The sequence below is a fragment of the Leptodactylus fuscus genome, chromosome 3 (assembly GCF_031893055.1).
Source record: "Leptodactylus fuscus isolate aLepFus1 chromosome 3, aLepFus1.hap2, whole genome shotgun sequence".
Classification (NCBI taxonomy): domain Eukaryota; kingdom Metazoa; phylum Chordata; class Amphibia; order Anura; family Leptodactylidae; genus Leptodactylus; species Leptodactylus fuscus.
This window is the reverse complement of record NC_134267.1, coordinates 155,876,085-155,900,631: the sequence shown is the minus strand read 5'-3', so window position 1 is coordinate 155,900,631 and position 24,547 is coordinate 155,876,085. Positions and strand designations below refer to the sequence as shown.

General features: G+C 37.8%; 1 protein-coding gene across 5 annotated transcripts in view; it reads left to right on the top strand.

Annotated features, from left to right (window-relative positions):
- ATP11B (ATPase phospholipid transporting 11B (putative)) overlaps nt 1-24,547 on the top strand; it is a 91,898-nt gene that overhangs the window by 41,702 nt on the left and 25,649 nt on the right. For 3 of the 5 annotated variants that reach the window (XM_075268597.1, XM_075268596.1, XM_075268602.1), the window contains exons 12-26: nt 1,147-1,344; nt 8,646-8,804; nt 9,145-9,320; nt 10,751-10,819; nt 14,031-14,104; nt 14,836-14,939; nt 15,060-15,241; nt 15,461-15,664; nt 16,832-16,985; nt 17,173-17,275; nt 17,454-17,599; nt 18,929-18,988; nt 19,932-20,059; nt 21,154-21,292; nt 22,705-22,728. In XM_075268597.1, coding sequence (XP_075124698.1) covers nt 1,147-1,344; nt 8,646-8,804; nt 9,145-9,320; nt 10,751-10,819; nt 14,031-14,104; nt 14,836-14,939; nt 15,060-15,241; nt 15,461-15,664; nt 16,832-16,985; nt 17,173-17,275; nt 17,454-17,599; nt 18,929-18,988; nt 19,932-20,059; nt 21,154-21,292; nt 22,705-22,728 — 1,920 coding nt within the window. The remainder of the gene's footprint in view (nt 1-1,146; nt 1,345-8,645; nt 8,805-9,144; nt 9,321-10,750; nt 10,820-14,030; nt 14,105-14,835; nt 14,940-15,059; nt 15,242-15,460; nt 15,665-16,831; nt 16,986-17,172; nt 17,276-17,453; nt 17,600-18,928; nt 18,989-19,931; nt 20,060-21,153; nt 21,293-22,704; nt 22,729-24,547) is intronic. The other 2 variants (XM_075268601.1, XM_075268600.1) reach the window with 1 other exon arrangement.

Here is a 24,547-nt window from a genome sequence, read left to right as displayed (position 1 = left end):
CAAATACTCAGATGTGAGGGCCGTCTACTACCAAAGACTCTCTGCTCACATCCCAGACTTCATATCTGCAGACGAGAAGAGGAAACTCTACATCCTACTGGGAGAAGAAGAGGCCACTGTGGCGATCGCTGCCCAATACGTGTCCAGCTGTCACCAAATAAGAGGAAGATGAGATTCCACGGACTATTATATTTATCCCAATACACCTGCCCCACCCCCACCTCCCCATATAGCAGTCACCAACGAAGAGGAAGATGAGACTCCACGGACTGTTATACCCCAAACCACACACCCCACCCCCACCATACCCACCACTCACCCACCCGAGTCCAACTCCCCCCCCCCCACACACACTTTACTAGCTTTAGCAATGCCAAATATCTATTCGGACGTGCCAATAAAGCTTATTTGATTTGATTTGAAAACATAAATAAAACAAAATTTTAAATCTTACCAGACAATACAATACAGGTGATTTGGTTTGCACAATGAACGCCATTTAAAAGCCTGTCAGAAAGTCTCACAAAGTTTTTCTCCAATTCCACACCATTCAGAATTTTTTTTTTTTACAGCTTCCTAGTACATTGTATGGAATATTAAATGGTGACATTACCAAGTACTATTTGTCCCCCAAACAGTCCTCATATTGCTTTGTGAATGGAAAAATAAAAGTTATGGGGTTAGAGAGGCAGGAAGTCAAAATCATATTTAGTTATAGAGCCATTTGAAAAAGTCCTTGTGCCTATTAAAGTTGTTTTTTTTGTTTTGTTTTTTAATTGAAAAGTGGTGGGTTTTTATTGCTTTTGCTTTACATGATAATTTGTCAGTGTAAAATAACTGAATTATAAATTTATTTATTTTTTACTATAAAACCGGTTAATTCCTAATTAGTAATGATTCTTAAAAAGTTGTAAAGAGCCACTAGATTACTGCTACCATTAAAGTACATTGTAGTATCGATAACATAGTGCTGGTATGATGATTATGTTTATGTAATGTTTATCCATGTTTTTGCATTGATTTTTTTAAATTCTGCCACATGCTTTTTTTGCACCTAAGTTATTGAAATAATATTGTAATATTATTGTAATATTCAATTTTTTTTTCACTAATAAGTGTTTTTTTTTTTTTTGTTTTGTTTTTTAGATTCTAAAATTCATTTCAGATTTCCTGGCATTTCTAGTGCTTTATAATTTTATCATCCCTATCTCACTTTATGTGACAGTGGAAATGCAAAAATTTCTTGGATCATTCTTTATTGGTTGGGACCTTGATCTGTATCATGAGGAAAGCAATCAAAGAGCACAGGTTAATACATCTGACCTGAACGAAGAGCTTGGACAGGTAATGTTTTTTGACATTGAAATAAATTGAGGAAAAAATTTTTTTTTGCCGTTTTGTTCTTTTTAATACAATCGACTTGATTTATCAAGAACAACGTTTTCTGTCCTGCCGCAGTTTGTACCCAATTTATGATTAGGTGCACGCCTTGGCATAATTCACAGGCATCCAAAATTCTGTGGTATCGCCTTACTGGTGTAGATTTCTGGCATGTTGAATGTCGAGTGCCATGCAGTGAAAAACACATAAAGGGAATAGAAAACTTGGCTACTTTCTTTGAAAAATGACTCCACTTTCTTCCTCAAGATGCCATGACATCCATTGGTCACATGGTCATTCTGCAGCTGAGTCCAATTCAGAAAAATGGGATAGATTTGTATTACGGCTGTGTGACCAATAAACAAGTCACTGCCAGACAAAAGGAAATGGAGCTGTTTCTGAATTTAAAGAAAGAAGCCATGTTTTTTTTTTGTTTTTTTTTTTTAAATTGACTTTCACGAAAAAATTTAGCAACTTTTTTCTCATATGTAAGTTTTCTGGTGCATGAGCCATGATAAATTAGCCCCATTGTATTATTCTTGTGTTTTCTTTTATTACCTTTTTGTTATCTGTGAGTACCTGCTTCATGAATCCACTATGTCTTCTGTAAAGCAGCTGATAATGCCATCTCAAGCTTGCTACCCTCCAGCCTCAGACTACTGTCAAGAGGATTAATCTGTAGTGGCACTGTTCCCACTAGCTGAGTGCTGTCATACTGCAGTAGGAGTCATAGGTGATGTTACATCAGCAAGAATTGTAGCTATATTATGCACATTGCCTTCCATTTCCCACACTTTATTCTGAGCTGCTTGCTGTGTAAGGGGATATTCACTGGCAGCAGATTTGTTGCTGACATTTTTTACCTGAGAATCGGCTCTGTTCTTGTGAATTAAGTTGTTTCTGAAGCAAGCATATGTTTTGGGGTTTTTTGTAAGCCCCATTTAGGCTTGGTTCACATCTGCACCCGGTCTCCGTAAGGGCATTCCATTTCCCATTTTTCACCCTTTTCACCACGCAGACCCCGTTATAGTCTATGAGGACTGTGGATTTCCTAAGGTAACTGCTTTTTTTTTAATGCAGATTAGGTTTCCGTTCAGGGGGATCCCAAAGCGGAACAGAAACCCGTGCGGAGATGTGAACCAAGAGGTGTACCAAAATGAGTAAAACAGTTTTTGAAATTTCAAGAAATATGTGGCGTTGACCCTAATCTTATTAGGGTATACTCTGCAAATAGATTTATTTATTTTTTTGCTAAAAAGCAAGTAGGTGTCTTAAGAGGGTATCAACTGATTGAATGTGTAGAATATAAGGCTCCTTGCATGATAAAGAAAAGCCCCTATGTTTTTTGCTAAATCAATATACAGACTTGAACACCGTATACTCTTGCACCTTATTATGTGCTATTTGGTTGAGCAAGTGACTATAGAAACCATGGTGGCAAACCTATGGCATGCGTGCCAGAGGGGGCACTCAGAGCCCTCTCTGAGGGCATGCACACTGTCGTGCCAACCAGGTTCCTCAATTGCTTGCTAATGGGGAACCCTGGACAGCTGTTCCAGTTCCCCCAGCAAGCAAGCACTTCTTTCAGGTGTATGTGCAAATTCACATACACCTGTAAATTGTCAGTGTAGGCAGGTGGTTGCAGAACACAATGCAGGTGCGATGCTGTCATTTATCAGTGCCTGCATTTCGAAGGAAGAAGGTCGTCACCTGGCTCCTCTTCATGGAAGTGCAGGCATGTACAGGAGCATATTATACTGTGTGGCGGGCCACTGTGGAGCATATTATACTGTGTGTGGGCCACTGTGGAGCATATTATACTCTGTAGGGGCTACTGTGGAGCAGATTGTACGGTGTGGGGGCCCTTCACTATCTAGATCACATAGGAACTGTTTTACATCAGAATTGATTTTATTACAGAGTGTAATTATATTGCACAGTCACTATAAAACAGTATTAAGGTTAAATTGCCGTGTTGGCATTTTGCGTTAAATTAGTCGGTTTTGGGTTGCAATTTGTGCGCTCAGTCTCTAAAAGGTTTCCTGTAAATCCTGTAGACATCAGGGAAATGTCTTTACATAAATGGTTTAATATAATAATACATTAGGAAAATTGTGGTGTACTTTACACTAGATATTTCCCTGGATTCCAGCTATTTATTGTAAGAAATATTTTTCCCCAAATTTACTAAGGTTTTCATATTAAAGTTCATTTCATGAGCTAAAAAGCCCTCATAGATATTCTAATGTCTCGGACGGCATACCCATTGTAAAAACATATATATCACTGACTGGTATTTACTCGAGGCAGCACACTCAATACCGCGTCCTACCGTCAAGGGCGCGGAAAATGCGGTTTTAACGGCAAACTACATTGTCTCCCAAACACCATCCTCCTGATGAGCTATGACATATACTAGCGAAACACGTTGAGGAGATTTAGCGCAGGGGTCATTCCATATCAAGTGATCCAAATAGGAATATTTTTTTTACCTGACGTCTTTAGATTTTTTTTATTTTTATTTTTTATGAAGTACAACTTAAGTTAATTACAAATAAAAAGTTTTGAATTTTTTTCTTCATCAGTTAATTTTTTATAGACTTCTAAAGTTTTGAAAAAGTGTGAATTTTGGCCTGGTATGGCTTTACATTTTTTAACATATCTTGGGCTAGAATTAAGATAAATAGGTGGGAGAGGCATCATTTTTCTCAGAGCGGTACCGGCTTTCATTTGATATGTCACAAGACGATGTTTCTTTATATTTTGTTTTGGAGAAATCAAATTCAAAATTTTGATGCGCAATTGTGAAAAAAACGTATGTTTTAAAATTGTGAAAAAATGCATTTGTGTTACTTGTGTTCTTGGTTATATTTGTACAGGTTTTCAACTTGGGTCCAAATTGGGATCAATTATTTTTTTTTAAGCCTTGAATCATCTGATTTTCTGTTTGTGTGAGCTTCTTCCTTTTTTCTTTTCAAATTACAACTTGCTGAATTCAACATTTATATGCAACAATAAAAAAACATAAGCATTTTCAACCTGAATGCATTGAACAAACCAAAAGAAAAAAGCTGTTCATATCCTCAAGTGCGATTTTCTAAATAGTCTCATCCTAATTATATGTTAACAAGAGTACAAGAAGCAATATTTATAACACCTATTTCTACATGTAACAATTGTTTTTTATTATATCACTAAACATGTAATTTATTAAGATATATATATATATATATATATATATATATATATATATATATATATATATATATTATATTCTTTATTAACATTCATCTATAATAATAAGGGACATGCATCAAACATGGAGATTAGGACCTCCCTTCTTCTTGTTATCTGAGGTGCACTACAATAAGTGTCCTTCCATACTACCTAGTAATTGTACATTAGCATCAAGTCCTCAGTCATTCCTTACATCAGTGACTGTATCAACATATACAGTGGGGCAAAAAAGTATTTAGTCAGTCACCAATAGTGCAAGATCCACCACTTAAAAAGATGAGAGGCATCTGTAATTTACATCATAGGTGACCTCAACTATGAGAGACAAAATGAGAAAACAAATCCAGAAAATCACATTGTCTGATTTTGTAAGAATTTATTTGCAAATTATGGTGGAAAATATGGTGGAAAACGCCTCTCATCTTTATAAGTGGTGGAACTTGCACTATTGGTGACTGACTAAATACTTTTTTGCCCCACTGTACTGAGCAATGCAATATGAGAACATAACAACATGACTTCTGTATTAATTACTCTACTCTACCTTTAATAATAAGGGACATGCATCAAACATGAAGATTGGAACCTCCCTTCTTGTGGTTATCTGAGGTGAACTACAATAAGTGTCCTACCAGAAACACACCTCTGAGAGAGATGGTCCCACTCTAGTGTCATATTACAGGACCTGTATACTGCTAGTCTTACATTAGTTAACATTAAAATTTTGTGAGGTGGCTCATTCTCTGTACATATCTCACATATAGACCCCACACTTTTAGACCACAGGCTGAACAGATCTGAATTCAAGATTTTCGGAATGACACTGTAATAGTTATATTTTAAAATATTATCCCATCGCGATCCCAGCTTGAATTTTGTTACAGATGTGGCTAAGGGCATAGCAGGCCCATGTGCATTTTTTGAAATTTTTAAATAAAACGTTTTTTTTGGAAATGCGTTTTAAAATTTTGCGTTTGCATTCACATGGGTAAAATATTAACAAAGATACTCTTGTGACATATTTGGTGAAAGCCTGTATAGTTCTGAGTAGAATGGCGTTTATTTTGTTTCTCTTTTTTCTAGCCTAAGTTATGAGAAGAAATGTAAAGGCAGGCAACACAGAAATTCGCACTTTTTCTGAACTTTGAAAATCAATTAAAAATCCAAAAAAATTTCTAGAATTTTTTTTTCTTCACATTTTGCATTCTCTGACACACTATTACCAAATAACAAAATCTCAAAAGAATTAAAAATATAGAGGGAAAAATCATTGGTTCACTTGACACGGAATGACCCGCAGAGGGGATCTAGCGCAATAACTGGGACTGGATACGGCGTTCATGTACAATCTTGTGAAAGCCGTAGGGACAAATCAATATAGAAGTCAGCCTGATATGAGGTGATATTCCCCCGACTCTTCACCACATTTTTGGGGATATTCTCATACTGCTATGGGCCGGCTGTTCTACCCACTCCCATATCACCTACTAACATTAGTATTAGGGATAGGGATAATAAGAGGTTTGTCCAGACCAAAAAATAGGTTGATAAACTTTGAGAATATTGAGGAGATCCAGTGCAGAGTAGATCAAGTGCATGGATTGGGACTGATACAGCGTTCATGCTCAATTTTGTGAACGTTGTGGGGACAATATAATATTTAATTCAGCCTAATACATTGTAATTTCCCCCTGAATTATCACCACGTGTGGTGATCACTAAAGAAATCTGTGGGGACATATCTATGTGGTTACTGGCTGGTTGTCTCACCCACTCCCTATTACCTACTAATATTTAGTATTATAGGGGTGATAAGTGGGTTTTGTCCAAACCAAAATTACAGGTGGACAAACATGGGAACATTTACTGTGGGCTAGCTGCATTAGAAACGGCTGACCTCTCATTAGTTCAGTCCCTTTATCTGTGAGGTTTTTCCCACAGTTTTTAATTGAAGTTTAGAAGTTATTTTAAAGAAAAATAAAACTTATGTTTTATAAATAATTGTCTTTACTCCTTCAGTGACACTAAAGTCCATTTCAGCATGAATTTTGTAAGTTCAATGATTGTAATCACGTTCATGTTCTTGTACCCATTATATTCCAAACCATCAGCTTTTACGACTTTTATCATTTTTATCTACAAAAATTACCTCTTTATAGTGATGATAGTAAAGTGAAAGAGCCTTTCCATTTAAATTGTACTAGGAGAACTCGCTCCCCTGCTACCCCCTCCCATCACCTACTTCCTGGATGTCTGTTGTGTCTTATTGGGGAGCCTAGCTATAGATAAATAAAGCAGTTTACAGTGCTCTACTATACAATACTACTGGTTAATTTCCACATGGACAAGAGGTCCCGAAAATAAGCCATGCTGGATATAAAACCATATATAGCCTTTTTTTTTTTTTTTTTTTTTTTTTTTTAAGAACTATATATATAAATGTATAGCCCCTGTGAACAGAAGAACTAGGAAAGCAAATTTTAATATGTTTACGGGCAATAATATATAAAGACAATTTTGTTTTAGGTAAAAGGAGCTAAATTTACAGGGTTTTTTTTTATTCACATTTTATACCGTTCTACTACTAGTGAACAAAATATTCAACTTATTTAACAAATAAAGCTAGTTATTTCAAGCCATATGTGTCCTGAAAAACATGGTGAAATAGTTGATTATGCAAAGCCATTAAAAAGATATTGTTCTGTAAAGCAATGCATACAAAAGTGCTAAATTTGGCCTGAGCATTGAGGCATTAATGATGTTTGGTCCTGCAAGGGTTAATACATCTGACCTCAATGAAAGGGTCTAGCAGGTCATTGGACTGTTCAACACATGAAGTAAAAATTAGCCCAAAGGTGCAACAGAATCACTTACTACTTTAGATAACGTCTTATAGGTTTCTCACAACCCATACATTTGATAATAAGCCCTTAGGCTATATGTATTCTATGGATCAATAAAAACGGCATTGGTTGCATTGCTATCTGTATGTCATCCGTGGTTTTTCACTCAGCCATACATTGAAAATTAATTGACAGAGCTGCAGATATGAACATATATAGGAATTGCTACATATTTTGCGGCTTTTCAATTTGTCCCAGACAGACAGCTGCAAAACTTCAGCTGGGTGTATGGGTCCGTATTTTTATCCACAATATCAATAACTCAATATAAATGTCATAAAAAACAAAGTTCATCAAAGTTTGTTAAGCGCTGAGAAAAGTTGGATTGTAATATTGAATACACTGGTGCCAGAAGGATTAAACAAAGAATGAAAGTTTGGTAACTTAGTGGTCAGTTATTGGTAATTGTAGATTTGCTAGGGAAGTTGCTTTATTAATTTTTGCATTGTTTACTTGTATATTTTGTTGTATTATATATGAATGAGGGCTATATAATGCCGATTAGCAACCTATGTAATTGCACATGAAGAACGGGACGTGTCCGAAATGTCTGAGATGCTGGTTTCTCCCTGTCTGGATCACATCACTGTTCTCTATATCTATTTTTCTGTCTCTATTTATCTTTTATTATGGACGTTGCATTTATGGCATTTACATCGTTATTGACATCAGAGGATGTTATGAGGAATAAATTAGTTGGCTACAAATTGTGAGGAATCCCATTTTTATTTTTACAAACATTTTTCATCCTCTGACTGCTGATGTAAAATATTGTGTTGACCTTTATGCCTGAAAATCCATGTGTGGATGTACTCCAAAGGTATTACTTGCCCTACTTCGGGTCTTTTTGAGCTTAAATGATGTTTCTGTAATAAGGTTTCAGCCTATGCCATCACAACCCTCCACCTTGGTCACCAGCCGGCAGCTTCTATTGGTCGCTCCTCATATACCTTCCAGTGTTGACTTACTTGACACACCACAATGGCTTTCTTTTTTATCCCCAGTCTTTGTTTGCCTTCCCTTTTTTCTTAGCTTTTATAATTTTATACAACTTTTATATATTTGTTAAAAAGGTGAAAGGTTTGTAACATTAATAAAAATGTTCTTGTTTTCTTCTTCTGACAGGTAGAATATGTTTTTACAGACAAAACTGGCACATTGACAGAAAATGAAATGCAGTTTAGAGAGTGTTCAGTACATGGAATTAAATACCAAGAGATCAATGGCAAACTTGTTCCAGAAGGAGTGACCATAGACTATGTTGACGGAGCCTCTACAAGCTTGGTAGGCAAATGTGATATAGACTGTACCATAGAGTAAACCAGTCTGTTCTTAGTCTACGGTAGTAAATCTAAACAGCAGCGGTTATTCAGACTGTATTTCAGCAGAATGTTAGGGTAATTCAAAGCCAATACATCCCTGTCACTGCCCTACCTGTACTTTGGCATTTCTACGGAAATATTTTTGAGGACGGTCTCCTATGCTAAGAGTTAGTTAAAACATGTCTTGTGCTAGGATCACACTTGCATTATTTTTCCATTGTTCTGATATACGTATTTTCAGTCACGTTTTTCTGCACTGAATCTGCAGCATGTGAATAAATCCTTTACCTTACCTTTTTCAGAGTTTAGAGGAAGAACTTTTCTTTAAAGCAGTCTCCCTATGCCACACGGTGCAGATAAGTTATGACCAGCCAGATGGTTGTGTTGATGGACTGCGGTTCTCTAATGGAATATCCTCACAACTGGAGTATTATGCATCCTCACCTGATGAAAAAGCATTGGTTGAAGCTTCCAGAAGGTGAGTACCTGTCTTGCTATTATCATCACAATGGATTTTCCAGGCGTATTTGTTTATTTTTTTTTTAAATTTAGCTCTCTCATTCATGGACCTTTCGATTTCATATGATTTGAATGGGTATAGTTACGTTACTGCATGTTATTGCTTATACATTTGAACATATTTAACCCCTTAAGGACACAGCCCAAAAGTATGTTAAGGACCAGGCGTATTTTTTCAAAATTGACATATGTCACTTTAAATGGCAATAACTTTGAGACGCTTTAACTTACACAAGTGATTTTGGGATTATTTTCTCGTAACACATTATACTTCATGTTAGTGGTAAACACTAATCAATATTTTTGTATTTGTTTATTAAAAAAATAGGAAATTTGATGGAAATTTGGAAAAAAAATGCAATTTTCAAAATGTGAAATTCTCTGCTTTTCATGCAGATAGTTATACCACCCAAATATAGTAATAAATATTATCTCCCATATCTCTGCTTTATATCGGCATCATCTTTTGATTGTATTTTAATTTATTTTGGACGTTACAAGGCTTACAAGTGTAACAGCGATTTTCCAGATTTACGAGAAATGTAACTATGTTTGTTTTTTTGTTTGTTTTACACCTTTATTTTTTTTATTTTTTTTAAACTTTTTTACATTTGTGCTGTAAGCACACTAGAACCTGCGATCAGAGAGGATCGCTGGTTCTATACTAACTATAGACTTGCAATACACGTGTATTGCAGTCTATAGAGGAAGCTAGCTATGCAGATGCATAGACTAGCTTTCTCTCGTCCTGGCATCCAAGGGGTTAACCCTCCCCCCATCGGAGCTCGCTCCGATGGGGGGAGGGATTAAGGAGCAGTGTGTAGCTGTAAATTACAGCTCACACAGACTCCTTAGGCAGCTGGCAGCATGCTTTATGGCCTGCCAAACCACTAGGGTGCCATGATCACTATGGATCATGGCACCTTAAGGGTTAAACGGGGGGGGGGGGGGTGTCGGTGCAATCACCGTCCCTGCTGCTACAGGGGAAGCCTGGCTGTCAGATACAGCCGGCCTCCCATGGAGATCGCACGGGCACTGCTTCTGAGCCCGTGCGATCTCAATCACGTACAGGTACGTGGGAATGCGGGAACTAACCACATTCCCTGACGTACAGGTACGTGATTTAGCGTTAAGGGGTTAACATTGTATTAATTGGGCAAAATATTTTCTACAAGTATTGTATTGCATCTTAATATGTACATAGGCAACATATAGCAGCACATGCCGTGGCCTGCAACTCCATATAACGGAACTGTAAGGCATAAGATTCTTTGCATATAAGCTCTTTGTTTTGTTGCAGCCTATTCCTTCTGTTTTGAGTTAATGTGCAGTTATTATTTTTTAAATTTTTGTCCAAAATGAATAACTTTTAATTTCTTTTGCTTGTAGAATGGGTGTTGCATTTTCTGGTACGAATGGAGACATTATGGAAATTAAAATTCTTGGCAAACTGGAAAGGTAACACTATTTATAATAAAAGGGATATGTAGCAAAAGTAAGTCAACTAGTAGTTGCAAAGGTGAAAAATCTTGTTAGTTTTTTGAGACTGAATTTCTTATGTCTGTATGTTGAAGTATCATTATTTTTCTCCACTTTTGTGTTGCTTTAAAGTGTAGCTAAACTTTCAGACAACTTCTGATTTTCTGGCTGTATTTGTGTCATAAATAAATATTGTAATATACTTTATTAAAGGGATTCTATCATTGAAAAAAAAAAAAAAAAGATTTGAAACTGATACCATGTCAGAATAGCCTTTATAAAGGCTGTTCATCTCTTACCTTTACTGTGCTGGTCCTCGCCACCGTTTTTTCAAATTTTTCTCCTTTTTGTCTTTATACAAATTATGCTCAGAGAGTCGTCATCCATCACAGCACAGCCTCTGTTACTTCTTCCCGATGTTCCATTTGATTTCTCCACCTCTTCACTTCGTCAGCAGTGGGGAATCGAAATCCCCTGCATGTGCAGTCGGCTCTGCCACTTCAGTTTCAGGCAGAGCCAACAACACATGCTTCGTTGGCCATTTTGCGGTGGTCTCTTACACGAGCGTACTGCGCCTACGCTGTTTAGTTTTATACACCACTACAATATGCCGACAGAACATGTGCAGTTGGCTCTGCACGAACCTGAAGTGGCAAACTCAGCTGCGCATGCGGAGGAAATCAAATAGAGGCGTCAGGAAGAAAGACAGAGATGGTGTTGCGATGGATGACAATGCTGTGCTCGGAGCATGGAGGGAACGCCCCCTGTGTTCTCTGAGCACAATTTGTATAAAGACAAACAGGAGAATAATTTGAAACTGGTTGCGAGGACCAGAAAAGTAAAGGTAGGAGATGAATAGTCTTCATAAATTCTATTCCTATGTGGCATCAGTTTAAATGTTACCATGTGTGGAGTACAGGGTTGGAATATGGGGCTGTGTAACATGTAGAGAAAATGAGGGCAGGGGAGGGTCCCAAACAGTTATATCTTGGACATTATGAAAAGTACAAACTTTTGAAAGAAAGATTCTCTTCTTTCACATGACTATAAAGCAGCAGTGCTAACTGTATTATTTCCAGATATATCACTGGTTGAAAACACAGTTGGGATTAAAATTTAATGTATATGCATATGATATCTGATATCTCTGGAAATAATTTAGGTAGCACCGCAAGCTTCATATGAAAGAAGAGTTTGCATGTTTTATAATGTCCAAGATAAAACTGTTAGAAGTGTCTCTCCTCTCATTTTTACTACGTTATACAGCCCCATATTTCAAGCCTGCACAGCAGACACCGTAATATTCAGTGAAAGGCAGATACAGATATCAAGACAAAAGCAAGGGAGAGTATAAAGAGATTCAGGATTTTATAGAAAGTAGACAAAATTTGTTAATAAAGTACCGTATATTACAAAATTTATTAATGGCAAAAATACTACCAGAAAATCAAAAGTTGTCCAAAACTTTAGTTACGCTTTAAATCTTTATGCGCATCCATCTGGGAAATACAGTCCATATGAGGTTGCCCACGGCTGTGTATATGGAACTCACTACATCATAGAAATATATGACACTGTGAGCTCCCAAATGATCCAATCGATACTGTACTAGACTATCTACTGTATTTTTCGGACTATAAGACGCACTGGACTATAAGACGCTATAATAGGTTTTAGAGGAGGAAAATAGGGAAAAAAAATTTTGAAGCAAAAACTGGTAAAATATTTAATATATGGGAGTTGTAGTTTTGCAACAGCTGCAAGGCCACATTGACAGGTGACCCTGCAGCTGTACGGGGATGCATAGAGCGTTTTTTTTTTGTGGGGCCAGCTGTACTTTTTAGTTATACCATTTTGGGGGATATCTATTGCTTAGATCACCTTGTATTGAAAAAAAAAACAGGAAGTGATTTAGAACTTTTATTTATTTCATATTTTTAAAGCTTTTTTTTTTTTTTTTTTTTTTTACTATTTTATTCCCCCCCGGGGGCTTGAACCTGTGGTCACTTGATCGCAAGTCCCATAGACGGCAATACAACTGTATTGCCGTCTATGGGACATTCTGTATATTAGTATTACGGCGGCTGGTCATAGAGACCAGCCGCAATACTAATATATAGCAGTGACAGACCGGGGAGCCTCATTAGGCTCCCGGCTGCCACCCGAACAGGTCGACTCCTGCGATATCGCCGTGCAGGAGCCGGCCTGCAACTTTACAGGTACGGGGCCGGTGGGGACCGGCCCTGGGGGAGAAGGGGCCACGGATACTGACCCGGCATCCGCTGTACTAGAGAGGCGGATGCCGGGGAGGGATAGACGCCGGGGCCTGAGACATCGCTACGATCCTCTGCCCTTCATGAAGCCAGCAGCGGGGGGACGGAGGAGCCCCTGCCGCTGCCTGGCTTCATGAAGGTCAGAGGAGCGCAGCGATGTCTCAGGCCCCGGCACCTGTAATGGCGTCTATCACTTGCCGGCTTCCGCCTCTCTATTACAGCGGATGCCAGGCGCCACCTTCAGACTATAAGACGCACCCTTCTTTTCCCCAAAAATTTTGGGGAAAAAAGTGCGTCTTATAGTCCGAAAAATACGGTACTTTATGCCAGTCTAGTGCAGTTGTGATTGGGCCATTCAGTAGCTCGCTGCATCGTATCTCACTCAGCCAGGAAATATGGCCCTATGGACTGTGTTTCCAAGATGGAATTTGGTTCTGTGCAAGAAGCTTAATGCTGTAATTCAGTTAATACAATTTCTTTAAAGGAAAAATACTACAGGCTTTAACTCCTCAAACTATGTATCTAATTATTTATACAGTGTTAATTTTTAATTGTATTTTAGAACTAGCATTTTATTTTGAAGTCAGTCTGTAATTTTTTTCTCCATCCAAACTTAGTCTTGACTCCAGAGCCCTGTTTTGTCCCATATCATGTTAACTGACCTAGTAACCTGTCTACTCTGTGCTTGAATTAACCCTTTCCCACACTGCATTGTACATTTGCAGTACTTGGGCTTAGGAGTTGCGTCTGAACCATCATGGCTTCTCCATTCTCCATGTGGATGATATGAAGTTATTGCCATAACTCTCCCCCTCAGAGATGCCATTATTGTCCCACAAATCCTTGCTGTTGTAATCCAGTGTAATTTTTGCAACTAATATACAGGTCAAATAATCCTGTGTATTCCTTTTTGTAAGGTACAAACTTCTTCACGTGCTAGAGTTTGATGCAAACCGGCGTAGGATGAGTGTCATTGTTGAAAGTCCTTCAGGTAAATTTATACACAAGCTTTGAATTCCAAAAATGATTTTTGTATATGTTTGTAAGTTTTTAAGTTTGGAATATTCATTGCCTTCATTTTTAGACCTCTGAAGTGCAATTTACAGTTGGGTCTTTGTTTCAGACTTCCCTCTTGTAAGAGCGCCTTTTTCAGTAATACAGGTTGTTGTTTTTTGTTGTTTTTTTTTTGTCCAGGATGCTTCCTTCATTAGCTCTAATGTATCAGCACAGACTAAGTCCCGTACCGATTTTCTATTTCTACAGTCCATGAGGTGTCATCTCTCCTCTGTGCCAATACGTGCACGGTTGTTGAGTATGATCTCTCCTGCATACACTGACACTGTTGCGGCCTGTGTGTTCTCTATTCTCTCTCTCAGGATGGGAAAGAACAAAGATCTGATACAATAAGGATCAGTGTGCTGCCAAATGTCTGCTCGAACAGCCGCACAGCCAGCTGTGTACAGCAGTTACCAAGTCTCTCTCTACGGTAGCAAAATGTTAGGATATTGTAATGAGCACCATAAAGCAAGTTTATTCATTTTGCATTTACGAAGCAAACGAATAATAAAAGGAAATCACTGCAATATATATATATATATATATATATATATATATATATATATATATATATATATATATATATATATATCCTACATAAATAGCAATGCTTTTTTTTTCTCTTCATGATTCTCTATGAGCATGTTTGTTTTTATTTCTTTGCAGGGGAGAAGATACTTTTTACCAAAGGAGCTGAGTCTGCTATACTTCCCAATGCAAAAAGTGGAGAAATTGATAGAACAAGACTACATGTGGACGAGTTTGCTTTAGTAAGTTTTATTCCTGGCATAAGTTATATCTCGTCATTTAGTAATTGGTTAACATTTAACATGACATTTATGTGTCATTTAAAATGTTCTGCTGATTCAATGTTTATATACTTATTCCAGAAAGGTCTTCGGACATTGTGTGTAGCCTATAGGAGGTTCACACCTGAAGAATATCAAGAAATAGATCAGCGTCTTCATGATGCCCGTACTGCATTACAGCAAAGGGAAGAACGATTGGCTGACGTTTTTAACCTTATTGAAAGAGACCTGGAACTACTGGGGGCAACCGGTGTTGAAGACAAGTAAGAACCTTTACATGGCTTACGGGACATGCTTACTCTTAAAATCCTACTCTTCCATAATGTTCAGAATGTATGTTGTTTGAGCATAATTCTGAAGTAGACTTGTAGAAATTAGAAATCCATTTTATAATACATGAAGCTTAGATCCATTTCTTTTTCTCTACCATATATGTGTTTTCTGGTGTGTAAAGTCCAATATATCTTTGAAATCTTATTTAGGCTCCAGGATAAAGTCCAGGAAACAATTGAGGCACTGCGGTTGGCAGGAATAAAAGTGTGGGTGCTGACAGGAGACAAACATGAGACAGCTGTCAGTGTCAGCTTATCTTGTGGACATTTCCACAGAACCATGAATATTCTTGAACTTGTTCAACAAAAATCAGATCGTGAATGTGCTGAGCAACTGCGACAGCTTGATAGGCGGTAAGTGAACAAACAACATTTGGGATCCAGTTCCTCACTGTCTTTCTAGATGTCTAATGAATAATTCTTTTGTGAAGGAAAATGGGTTAAAAATGAGTGAATAAAGGGGTATCGCTCTCTCAAGAGTAGAGCCGAGGCGGCTACTCTACTGTTCTCATCAATTCTATAGAATGGAGAGACAGGTGTGCGCACTGCCACCTCATCGTTCACAGTGGCCAGTATACATGGGTCATGGGACCTTGTGGTCCTGTATCTTATTATGGCATATTCTCTGGATAGTACCCTTGTATACAAATGTCTACAATACACAAAGGGCTACAGTGCAACAGTTAGAAGGGTGGGATCTTTAAGTTCTTAATTTTCACTTTTAGTTTTGTATCTTGCAATAACTTAAAGGGGCTATCCACCTTTTAAGAACTGATAACCTACTGATAGACACACCATCAATTTTAGATTGGAGAGGGTCCACAGATCTTCTGTTTGACCAGGCATGCAGCTCTTGGAATTGTTTACATGCCAAGCACTGCGCGGCATGCTCACCTTATTTTTTTTATAGTGGTTGTAATGGCTACTGCAGTGGTGTCCCATTGTCTTCATAACCACTGCTGTAGTGTAGACTTCAATGGGGGTGAGAGCCCCACAATCTCGGTACAGGTGATCTCCAAGGCTCACGGTTGTTGGACCCCCTGCAGATTGAATATTGATGGCCTAACCCTAAGGATTCTACAAACCCCTTTATGGATAGCTACTAATTTTGAAGAGGTGGATAACGCATCGCGGTTCTTCCTGCAGCGCTTTAAACAGAAAGTTTGCATAGTTTTCCTCCGAACTTTCTGTTATAATTATACCTATGGGGAAACCGCCGGCATTTCCGTAGATATAATTGACGTGCTGCGATTTCCAAAGCTGGCGCGGTTTTGGAAATCGTGGCGTGTCTACACCTCTCTTTTTACCACAAAGTGGGCATGGGATTTGCCAGTATCCCATCCACTTTGCACTTACTGTAGAACGCTGCTATTTTTTGCAAATTCCCCACCCCTCCACCGCTGCAGTCAAATCGTGGCAATTCTGACCCATGGGGCCCCGACCTTAATGTTTCATATAAAATTATTTTGGATTGTTTCTTGTGTTTTTATAACTTTAATCTGTTATCTCTGTCTTATTTAGACTAAAAGAAGATCATGTGATCCAACATGGGCTAGTTGTTGATGGAGCTAGCCTTTCTCTTGCACTCAGGGAACATGAAAAACTGTTCATGGAAGTATGTAAGAACTGCTCTGCAGTGTTATGCTGTCGAATGGCACCATTGCAGAAAGCAAAGGTATGGCCAAAGAACTTTTTAAATAAATAATCCGAATTTTTGGTGGTTGCAGTTTGTGTTGGGTTTTGTTCTTTTTGGGGTTTTTTATTTATTTATTTTGAATTCTCATCTGTTCATCCAAAGCATGTCATTATGTAAATGTGTATATTCACCATGTGAATTGATTATACATTTCCCTTGTTTCCAGGTTGTAAGATTATTAAAAATATCTCCAGAGAAGCCAATTACACTTGCCATTGGCGATGGTGCAAATGATGTAAGCATGATACAAGAAGCTCATGTTGGCATAGGTGAGTTGCTGTTTTCTGATTTGTGCTTTTTTTTCTTTTGGATATAATTTATAGTGATTTGCATAATGTGCCCTATATATCTTTTTATAATAAATATATATTTCTTATCGATATGTATGTGTATATATGTAAACAGATGCCTTTCTATATAATTTGGACTGCTTTATGTTTTTTTCAGGAATCATGGGTAAAGAAGGAAGACAAGCTGTAAGAAACAGCGACTATGCAATTGCGAGGTTTAAATTCCTCTCAAAACTTCTTTTGGTGCATGGTCACTACTACTACATTAGAATAGCAACTCTTGTACAGTACTTTTTTTATAAGGTATGTCCATGTTTTAGTACAGTTATTAAGAGCCATGAATAAAATCGTCCTGCATTCCCAAATACATTCATGTACTTTATCATTTTATCATACCTCAGTATATATGTATGTGGTGCATGCATACAGAGCAAGCTGATAGGAGACTAGTGACAGTGGTATCAGCCCACAGTTGTATTGAATGATTTGTCAAGGGTGTTATTTTCAATATTGTGATATAGCTACGGAAAAAATTTAACTTTTTTGCACAAACTACTTCTGATATTATCAACATCACTTTGCACAGAGAAATAAATGATCCTGCTATGACTCCTAGTATCTCTCTATCTGCCTTGAGCTTGTATATGTTTCTCCCTTGCTCTATAATACTGTATTATCCAAGATACTGTACAGAATTTCCACATTGTGGCACTATTAAAGGATTATCTTATCTCATCTTATTTTTTCATAATTAATGGTGATCTAAGATATATACTTTTTTAATCTTCCTACTGATGATTATGCAGCATATTTCTAAATAAATGCATTGTTTCTTGTAGTCTGTTTAAAAAGTATGCCCTAAAAATGCTTTTCTTTTTCCACCTAGTCTCTATTATATTCTGTTATACAAATTACAACTCCATTATATTCTGTTATACAAAATCCAACTTCTCAAGAGGACAGAGGAACCCTGCATGCAGGGTTTTTCTGTCCGCTTGAGAAGTCGGACATCTTCTCTTGCGGACAGGAAAGGACGGGCACGGAATGCAAAAGAACGCACCCGATGCCCATTAAAGTGAATGACAGGTGTCACGGACACATCTAGTGTCCGCTCCTAGTGTCCGTGACAGATTTTGAGCGGACACTAGGAGCGGACACTACATGTCGGACACCGACGGTAGTGTGAACGCTCCCTAAAAAAAAACTGATCAGCAAGCAAATTTACATGGATTACATTTCTATGAATGAACCTTCCCTAGTAACGGGGTAAACAGCATATTAACTAGAAGGGAGATCTAGTGACAGGAATTTGAGGCCCTTTTCGACAAAGCGGCAACATTTTTGTAAAGCACAGTACATTTCTGTCTAGAATTTATATATATATATATATATATATATATATATATATATATATATATATATATATATATATATATGTATATATATCTCAAAAAGAAAACAATTATGGCAGAATCTGCAGTACAGGCTCTGAATACAGCTGTCCTCGCTGGTTGGTAAATCTGCCCCCTCTATGACTAACATGCATATGTACTGTGTTCAATTGCATTTTTTTAGATTTAATAATATAAGTTCTACTATATTTTGACTAAGTTTGTTATCTTTCTCTTTCAGAATGTGTGTTTTATCACACCACAGTTTTTGTATCAATTCTTTTGTTTATTTTCTCAGCAGGTAAGTTTACTTCTACTATTAAATGTTCTCTTCCAACAGCCCACGAGACCCTAGGTTATAAACTGAAATGTTGACTCGTGTTCAGAGAACATCCTAGAATAATCTGTCAAGTGTACAGGTGCCTAAGAGGTTTTACCTTGCTCTCATTCCTCAAAAGTGTTCAAAAGCTATATTGGCTTGTAGTACTTCACCTTTTTTAGGTGTTGTCCCATATTGAGTGCATATTCCCACTAGGGAAGGATCTGCATATTATGACTAGAAACTAGCCGTATAATGATATTTATCGGAGGACTCCGCCTTAAAGGGGTTGGCCACTCTCAGACTGAAATTGAGAGACAAATGTTATTGTTTATATAATAAAAAGTTGTACAATTTTCCAACATACATTCTGTATGAATTCTTCACAGTTTTCTAGATCTCTGCTTTCTGTAATTCATTATGATTAATTCGAGTGGATGAAATTCTGACCATGGTCATGTGATTTACTGTCTGTGGTCATGTGATGAACATTCATGACATGACCATGGACCGTAAATCACATGACCATAGTCAGAATTTATCCACTAGAAGTAACAAAATGAATGACAGCAAGCAGAGATCTAGAAAACTGTGAGGAATTGATACAGAAAGTATATTGGAAAATGATATAATAAAAAGTTGTACAAACAATAACATTTGTCTCTCAATATTGGTCTGAAAGTGGCCAACCCCTTCAATACTGTTAGGCTAACTATACTGCTATGCATTATTAGGCTACAATCTACTGTAGATTTTCTTAGGACATTGGTTTTATGCAATTGGCATATACATCTTATGTAGATTGTGACCGTACAGAGAAGGTGAAGCACTTCTAAATCATAAACCAGGCTGATATTTAAAATGATATTTAAAATATATGTAACCAGAATATTCTCTGAAACTGTGATTTTTGTTTCTTTTGCAGACACTGTATGACAGTGTGTATCTGACTTTGTACAATATTTGTTTCACTTCCTTACCTATTCTGATGTACAGTCTGTTTGAGCAACATGTGCACCCACATGTGTTACACACCAAACCTGGTCTCTATAGGTGAGTAGCTTGTAAATAGAAATGTTACAAAATCTGTTACACAGTCTAGGAAATATCAGTGTTTTGGCTGTGGAACCTGTGTCAGAAAACCAAGTCAAAGTATCTTGTTGCCCCCACAGTTACTGCCCTATGAATACTCAGTATCTGAAGCATGGAAAACGTCTTAAGCCTAAGGCCCCATGTTGCGGAAAAGCAGCGTTTTTGTTGCGGGTTTTGCTGTGGTTTTTTGAGCCAAAGTCAGTAGTTGCTATAAAAGGAATGGAAAATATAAAGGAAGCTCTTAGAGGTTTCCCTTCTGTTAATTCCACTCCTGTCTTTGGCTCAAAATCTGCAGCCAAAACAGCTGTGTTTCTGCAACATGGGGCCTTAGCCTTACAAATAGAAGCTTCAAGCAAAGTCACTAGATGAAGTCTTTACATTCCCAGAACTCATCAGAGTTGTATTAATGCCTATATTTTTATATTTTCTACAATGTGTGTATATTGGGATAAATTAGACAGCAGGGGAGATTTATCAAAAGTGACTTGTGATGTATGCTAAATTTGAAAAACACTCCCATAACAAGGTAGATGTTTTTCTCTTCTGTAGCGCCATCTTGTGGTTGACATATGTTTACACCATTATTTTATGAGGAAAAAAAGGTCTTTATTTTCACCTTTTAGCTACACCAATTGTTCTGGTCACTGTACAAAATTCTAATGGTAGTGGTAAAATCATCATAATGGATTTGTGAGGTTTTTATTGTATTTTGTTTTGCACTTGTTGATAATTATTTTAGTAATAAGAATAATGAATTAAGTGCAACTGGTTAAGTTTAGATTGTCTGCCATTAGACGTGACCTACTGTAATGTGTGTAATATAGATAGTGGTGTGCTGGAGTACATAATGCCTTTGTAGTGTTCTTCACACCTTCATCAGAAGCGTGCAGTTTTGCACCTTACATTTCTTCATATCCTGTAATCTTAACAACTTTGCAGCCATGTTTAGCAGTTTTTTTCAGATATTTAAATCTTGTCAGTATTACAATGCTCTTTACTATTCATATGGTATTATTTATATTTTTAATCTTGTGTTATTTTCATTGTTTCTGCAGAGACATTAGCAAAAATGCCCTTCTCGGTTTTAAACCGTTTATTTACTGGACCTTTTTAGGCTTTGGGCATGCCTTTATCTTCTTTTTTGGGTCTTACTTTCTTATGGGTGAAGATACATCTCTGCTTGGAAATGGCCAGGTATGTGTTTGTTTAGGGTTATGATGACTATTACTTGCAGGATAATGTAAGCACTCATCTGCAGAGTTTTGGATAGAATGGAAAGTGAAGTGATCATTTTATTTTGTTTTTTTTTAAAGCGATTTAAAAGTTTATAATGGTTGCAACATCTGAAGGAACATAATCTTAACAAGCTGTGGTAAATAGTAGCTCTTCATGTACTTTTCATGGAATACAGTTGGTCAGTAACAAGCTAGGTCGGAGCGCTCCATTCCAGGCAGCAGTTGTGCAAGCAGAATATTAAGATCCTTCAAAAATTAAATTTTATTTAAGTGCTTAATGTATTGTCGTAAAATATATTTATTTGGTCACTCATTGCGGTGCTGCTCCTTAGAATGGATTTGTAGGTGTGCAGGAGGGAATTTAAGTGTGCACCAGAATTGAGACAAAGATCCTTTTATTTTTAAATCCATGTTGGTATGTGGGTTTTTTTTTTTTTAACTCCACCTGAAACTATACCCAATCCCGTCTACTATACTGAAAATGTAAATTGCCATACGTTAGCTACCGGCAAATTTGTGATGTCTAATCAGTGGGCATTATGCTAGATGTCTTCCCAGCCTAAAGGCATTTTCTAGTAACATAAATATAATAAAGTAATTTATTAACAAAATAATGTAGTAAAAATTAATCAACTTTCTACTTTAGGTTGTTTGAAAATGTTGTGCCGCTTCTGAAATATAAAATTGCCTTTAGCCCATATTCAAATTCCAGAAAGTATTTACAAAACTTGGATTTTGTCCTAATTCTGGTTCTATGAGATATTGCTTAAAAATAAATCTCCATACACATGTTTATGTGTGGTTTCTCCCAATCACAATATCTAGGGGCTTGATATTTCAGGGGTTCTGTCACTTTTCTCCACTGTCACAGTTGTGCCCAAACATATCTTGAAGATAAATATGACACAGTTTCTAATATCAGTGGCTTCTTTTCCATGCTGATGTTGTTGGTTGGATGGATTTCATTAATGTTCACTTCAATATAGTTAATACAGTCTATAAAGTGTGTATCTGTTATTTCAATCTATTGTTTTGCTGTAATCCAATATGAGCTACTACTTTACAATGGATTTAATTAGAATATCTGTACAGATCTCTGTACTTGTAGTTTATGCAGCAACTCTTCCTTCGCTTCAGAGCAATTCAACTATAGGAACCATCCATGTAGCATTTAAAGCAACCATCCATCCACCATGGCCAATGGTTTATCACTGTCAGCAGTTTTGCAGGGTTAGAACTGCTCTTAGACTGCTTTGATATACAACCAGTGACCTTCCACTTTGAATGTTCATCTCTATGCTGTGCTCTTACTTTACCTCTTGGCTCTACTTCTCTTCCTTTTCCTCCTTTCCATGCTATGCATGCCATCAGATATTGAAGCCTAAAAGGCAACTGGTAAGAGTGTCACTGTAAGAGAGGAATAGATTAGCAGCAATGGTGTTAGTAAATGTAATTTAGTATCTGCATAGTGTTGCTATTCACACTACTCATAAACTGTAGCATTTCATGATGTAGAGATCTTAGGTTCTCTTGGGGTGTGTACACACTATATACCGTATATACTCGAGTATAAGCCGACCCGAATATAAGCCGACCCCCCCCAATTTTACCACAAAAAAATGGGAAAACTTATTGACTCGAGTATAAGCCTAGGGGGGGAAATGCAGCAGCTACTGGAAAATTTCAAAAATTAAAATGGTCAGAGTTTTTGGGTGCAGTAGATGCTGGGTGATGGGGAAGGGTGTTTTGGTTTTGTCTGTCCCTTCCCTTCCTTTTTTTCCCCCCCACTTGGAATTCAGCCTGGCTGAGCATAGGGTATCTGCAGTGCTCCTATTAACCCCTTCCTGATGGAACAGGAGCACTGCAGATACCCTATATTCAGTAGACAGGGCACTTTCAGACACAGGGATACCTAATGTGTATGTGTTTCACAGTCATTTTCTACTTTTCTATGTATTCTAGGGAAAGGAGCGATTTAGAACATTTATTTATTTTTGCACTATTTTATGGGAGATTATATACATTAATATTGTGGCTGGTCATAGACCCACCCCCCTGAAAAAAAAAAAAAAAAAAAAAAAAATTTTTTTTTTTTTTTTTTTTTGCTGACTCGAGTATAAGCCGAGGGGGGCTTTTTCAGCACAAAAACTGGGCTGAAAAATTCGGCTTATACTCGAGTATATACGGTGTATATGTGTATATATATATATATATATATATATATATATATTAATTATAATATGTATAAATTACCCATCTGAGAAAGCTGGAAGGAAATTGTAAAATGTTGGGTCAAACTGTAAAATTGTTTTATATACCCGACAAAAGGTGAGAGTTGCAAAAAAAAAAAAAAAAATAGGCTCACTTTTTATATACCGTATTTTTCGGACTATAAGATGCACTTTTTTCCCAAAAAAATTTTGGGGAAAAGAAGGGTGCATCTTATAGTCCGAATGTGGCCGCCCGGCATCCGCTGTAATAGAACGGCGGATGCCGGCGAGGGATAGACGTCGGCACAGGTGCCGGGGCCTGAGACATCGCTGCCCTACCCTGCATGAAGCCAGCAGCGGGAGAAGCGATGCTGCTATTCCGCTCCTCCGTCCCCCCGCCGGGAATATCAGCATCGCTCATGCCGCTGCTGGCTTCATGCAGGGCAGGGCAGCGATGTCTCAGGCCCCGGCACCTGTGCCAGCGTCTATCCCTCGCCGGCATCCGCCTCTCTAGTACAGCGGATGCCGGGTCTGTATTGGCGGCCCCTTCTCCCTCGGGGCCGGTCCCCACCGGCCCCATACCTGTAAAGTTGCAGGCCGGCTCCTGCGTGGCGATATCTCAGGAGCCGGCCGGCCGGGTGTTCGGGTGACAGCCGGGAGCCTAGTGAAGGCTCCCAGGCCTGTCATTGCTATGTTACCATTGCGGCTAGTCTATGACCAGCCGTAATAGTAATAAACAGAATGTCCCATAGACGGCAATACAGTTGTATTGCCGTCTATGGGACTTGCAATCAAATGACTGCAGGTTCAAGCCCCCCGGGCTAAAATAAAATACCGTATTTTACGGACTATAAGGCGCACTGGACTATAAGCCGCATTGCCCATGAGCGCCTTATAGTCCGTCTCGGTTCATATATAAGGCGCACCGGACTATAAGCCGCAGTCCGGTGCGCATTATATGTTATTGAAAGCGCCGGCAGGCAGACTTTGCCAGCGGCCGCTTA